We start from the raw sequence: 4,855 nt of genomic DNA, 5'->3' as shown, positions 1-4,855 counted from the left end.
TTCTTTTTTCATCAGTTAATTGCTCACCTCCATGCGACTGAAATTGAAGTTTAAAAATTTTTAAAATTTTGACATACAAGTTTTTCAAATTTCCCAGTTAATTCTTTTACATTTACTAAAAAAGTAATTTATATTCAAAATTAAACTGTGAAAAGTATTAAAAATCATGTATCTTACCTCCTTGCAAGCTGTATTGAGAAACGAAGATAAGAAAAAGAGAAAAATAAAACATAAAACGCATTTTGAACTTGTGATATAACTAATTTTATCTATGTATTTATACTCAATTTAAATTGTTTAGCAAAGAAAAAAATTTGTTGTATATTTGACAATAACAAATAATAATTAAATAAAAAATTTACTTTAATATTTTTTTTGTTTGTTATAAAGTAAATTTGTACTGGCCAAATTATTTATTAATATTTTTTATTGTAAATTTTGTAATAGATATTTGAAAGTTATATTTTTTTAAATAACAAATTAGTATATTGAAATAACAAAAAAAATTTTACATGTTTATATTATTTTTATTCAAATAATTTAATTTATCTTTGAATTAAAAAAAATTTTTTTTTTAAACTATTTATACTTAAGAAAAGTTTTACTTTTTATAACATTAATATATAAATCATATTTTTTTCAACAAAACCTTGTACTAAATGTAATTTTTATTAAGTTTTCTATATTTTTATATAAAAATAAAAAAAAAATCTACTATTAATGCTTATTATCAAATTATGTGTTTATAGTTCTGCTTAAATAAATTAAACATTTTATAAAAATGTAAAAAAATGATAAACATTTTAATATTATTTTTTAATAATAACATATTATAAAAGTAATTTTTAAATGTTTAAAATTGAATTAATAACAAAAACATGGCATTTATGTAAATATATGTAAATGTTTAACAATTAAACAATATCTTATTAACAAAATGTTGTTAATATGATGATTAGAAATATTACTTTTTAAATGATTTAAAATTTCGATCTAACCCAACTCATTTGTAACCCAACGAAAACAATTAAAAAATAATAAATGTACTTACGCAGAAGCTATTTTTTACGCTTTAATTATCAAAATATTTTGATACTTCTCCATCTATTTCTTCTCCAATTTTTTCCAAGAAATAATTAAACTCTGATAATATAAATGTATACTGGTAATTCTGCACTTTTTTTTCTTTTTCTTTATCAGAAATACTCAATTCTGAGATTTATTAAAATTAATATCTCTTTATTTAATATTGATAACAATAAAAATTCATAAATCAGAAATACTCAATTCTGAGATTTATTATATTAAATATCATTTTATTCAATATTATTAACGATAAAATTTCATAATCCTTTTCTATAAATAATTTTTACCTTTTTTAATGTACAAAGATAACATAAATAGTTTGATATGTTATAAAAACACATTGTGATTATGTTTCTAAATTATGTTATTTTTACAATTATACTAATTTTTTAGTATTAAATCTTTTAAAAAATGCAACAAAATAAATAGTACAAAATTTAAAGTAAAATTAATTTATTAAAAAAAATGAAAAATTATAAATTAACATGAACACAATAAAATTATACTTTAAAGAATATATCGATTTCTTATATTTAAAATTCAAAATTATTAATTCTTGAATAAAAATATTATTGCTTGTGATAAATGATGTAAATTATAATTGGTCATTTTTTTTTCGTAAAATTAAATCACTTTAGTTTTTTTGTTATTTCCCATTTTTCATATAATTCGTAAGTGTTTCTTTAATATCGTTATATTTTGAACCTAATTTTTGGCTATCCATAGACTGAAAAATGAGGTAAAATGACTACAAATACACTTACACTATGACCGAAAAGTCTTTGCGATTCAAAATCTCTTTGTCTTCCATTTGTTGGCCTTCTATTTTCATCAGTTAATTGCTCACCTCCTTGCGACTGAAATTGAAGGTTAAAAAATTTTTAAAATTTTGACATACAAGTTTTTCAAATTTCCCAGTTAATTCTTTTACATTTACTAAAAAAGTAATTAATATTTTAAATTAAATTTTGAAAAATATTAAAAATCAAGTATCTTACCTTTTTGTAAACTGTATTGGGAAACACAGATAAGAAAAAGGGAAAAATAAAACATAAAATGCATTTTGAACTTGTGATATAACTAATTTTATCCATATATTTATACTCAATTTTAATTGTTTAATAGTGAAAAAAATTTGTTGTATATTTGGCAATTACAAATAATAATGAATTAAAAAAATTACTTTGATATTTTTTTTGTTTATTTTAAAGTAAATTCAAACTGTTCAAATAAATTCTAATTATTTCTATTGTAATTTTATAAGAAGTATTTGAAAGTTGTATTTTTTTTAATGACAAATTAGTTTATTGAAATATAAAAAAAAAATTTTTAATGTTTATATTATTTTTATTTAAATTATTTAATTTATCTTTGAATTAAAAAATTATTTAAAGCTAAAAAAAATTTTACTTTTTCTAACAAAATGATAAAAAACAATTTTTGCAACAAAATAATTAATAATTTTATTTGAATACAGTTTTAAATACCTTTAAATCAAAATTTAATAAAATGCAAATTTTTTAAACTTATTATTAAATCATTTTTAATGTTTTTTTAAATTAATATAAAACATATTTAAAATTTAAAGAAATGAAAAATTTTATATGGTTACTTTTATTTATAGCAAAACATTATATTAATAATCTTTAAGAAATATCTTTAAAATTGTTAAAAATTATATTTATAACAAAAACATGAATTATACATAACTGTTCAACTATTCATTAGTATCACTTTAAAAAAATGTTTTTAATAAAATGATAAGAAATGTCATTTGTGAAATGATTTAAGATTACAGTCTAACAAAACGTTTTTTCGAACTCTACATTAAACAAAAAAATATGGTAAATGCACTTATAAGTAAAGCAGCATTTTCGCTTAAATTATTAAAATATTTTGATACTTATCCATTTATTTTATCATCAATTTTTCCTGTAAATAATTAAAACTTTATAATATAATTATGTATTAGTAAATCTACTTCTTTATTTTCTTATTCTTCGTCAAAAATACTAAATTTTGTGATTTCATAATATATACATCTTTTTATCAATAGTTTTTACCTTCTTTAATATAAATTTAATTGCGAAGAGAGCAAAAAAGTTTAATATATTCCAAAAATGCTTTGTGATTATTTTTCAAAATTATGTTAAATTTATATATAAATTATCATAGAAATATTTATATGTTTAAAAAAATGCTGCAAAATATCTTATATTTAACCATTTTATTTTGTTCAATAGTACAAAATTTAAAAAAAATTATTTTATTAAAAAAAATGATAAATTATAAATTTACATCAACACAATAAAATTATATTTAAAAGAATATATCGTTTTTTTGTATTTAAAACTAAGTACAATTAATTCTTGGTTAAAAAATATTATTGTGCTTAATAATTAATGTAAATTATAATTGATCATTTTTAATTTGATCAATTAAAACACCTTAATTTTTGTTTAATTTCCTGAGCTATAAATCTTTGTGAGTTTTTCTTTGACATCATCATATTTTGGTCCTAATGTTCGTCTGTCCCAGGACTACAAAATAAAGTTAAAATAATTACAAATTCACTTACATCATGACCAAAAGTTCCATAATAATCTCTTTTTTTACGTTGTGCCATTTTTTTAAACAATTGTTCACTTTGTTGAGTTAATTTTTCACCATAATCAATCTAAAATTTAAGTTTGTAAAATTTTCAAACTTTAACATACTAATTCATTAGCATCAAGGTTATTTGCATTTGCTAAAAAATTAAATATTATTTTAAATTAAATTGTAAAACGTATTAAAAATTAAGTATTTTACCTCCTTGTAAATAGTATTGAGAAATACAAATAAGGAAAAGAGGAAAATATGACATAAAACGCATTTTGAATTGTAATATAGATTATTTTACTCATGTATTTATACTCAATATTAATTGTTTAATTATGATAAAAAATATTTTTATATTTGATAATTTTAAGTAATAATTAAACAAAAAAGTTTATATTTAATATTTTTATGTTTATTATAAAGCAAACTTTTATTGTTAAAATTATTTACTAATATTTTCAATTGTAAATTTTAAAATAAATATTTAATAGTTGTATTTTTCAAATACTTAATTAATTTATTTAATCAACAAAAAAATATTTCAAATGTTTAATTTTCTTTAATTCAAATATTGAATTAATTTTTCTTTAAATTACAAAATTTTTTTTTAGAAAATATTCTATGTTGAAAGAAATTTTTTTTATTATTATATAAAACAATTTTTGTAAATTAATATTGTAATAAATGCAGTTTTTATTTAGTTTTAAACATCTATATATAAAAATGAAATAAAATCTTAATTATTTAAGCTAATTATGAAAGCATGTGTTTATTGTTTTGCTAAGTTAGAGTCAAGCATATTTAAAAATACAAAAAAAATGTAATAAAATTTTTATTTATAGCAAAACATTATATTAATAATCTTTAAGAAATATCTTTAAAATTGTTAAAAATTATATTTATAACAAAAACATGATAATTAAAAAACTATTTATAGACGTTTAACTATTCATCAATATCCCATTAACAAAATATTGTTAATATAATAATTAGAAATGTCATTCTGCAAGAGATATAAAATTACAGTCTAACCAAATTGTTTCTGGAACTCTACAGACAAACAAAAAAATTATGGTAAATGTACTTATAAGTAAAGTACCATTTTCACTTAAACTATCAAAATATTTTGATACTTCTTCAGTTATTTCTTCTCCAATTTTTGCCTAGA

At 17.4% G+C, this 4,855-nt stretch overlaps 3 protein-coding genes across 3 annotated transcripts in view; all 3 read right to left on the bottom strand.

Annotated features, from left to right (window-relative positions):
* The window catches only part of SRAE_X000055900 (Hypothetical protein), a gene marked incomplete at both ends in the record, with an annotated part of 415 nt that extends 174 nt beyond the window's left edge, over positions 1-241 (bottom strand). Inside the window, 3 exons of the mRNA XM_024644916.1 lie at positions 1-37; positions 78-115; positions 178-241. The exon at positions 1-37 is cut by the window's left edge and continues 56 nt beyond it. Coding sequence (XP_024510428.1) covers positions 1-37; positions 78-115; positions 178-241 — 139 coding nt within the window. The remainder of the gene's footprint in view (positions 38-77; positions 116-177) is intronic.
* Positions 242-1,732: 1,491 nt separating this feature from the next.
* On the bottom strand, positions 1,733-2,148 carry SRAE_X000055800 (Hypothetical protein; the record flags this gene model as incomplete). The annotated part of the gene is made up of 4 exons (XM_024644915.1): positions 1,733-1,813; positions 1,851-1,943; positions 1,985-2,022; positions 2,085-2,148. 4 exons carry the CDS (start codon positions 2,146-2,148, stop codon positions 1,733-1,735), a joined length of 276 nt encoding a protein of 91 aa, XP_024510427.1.
* Positions 2,149-3,545: 1,397 nt separating this feature from the next.
* Positions 3,546-3,961, bottom strand: SRAE_X000055700 (Hypothetical protein; the record flags this gene model as incomplete). The annotated part of the gene is made up of 4 exons (XM_024644914.1): positions 3,546-3,626; positions 3,665-3,763; positions 3,804-3,835; positions 3,898-3,961. The coding sequence occupies 4 exons, from the start codon at positions 3,959-3,961 to the stop codon at positions 3,546-3,548; spliced, it is 276 nt and encodes a 91-aa protein (XP_024510426.1).
* Between the last annotated feature and the right edge of the window lie 894 nt (positions 3,962-4,855).

This window comes from Strongyloides ratti (genome assembly GCF_001040885.1).
Source record: "Strongyloides ratti genome assembly S_ratti_ED321, chromosome : X".
NCBI lineage: Eukaryota > Metazoa > Nematoda > Chromadorea > Rhabditida > Strongyloididae > Strongyloides > Strongyloides ratti.
Note: the sequence above shows the minus strand (reverse complement) of the source record. Positions and strands in the feature narration are given on the sequence as shown.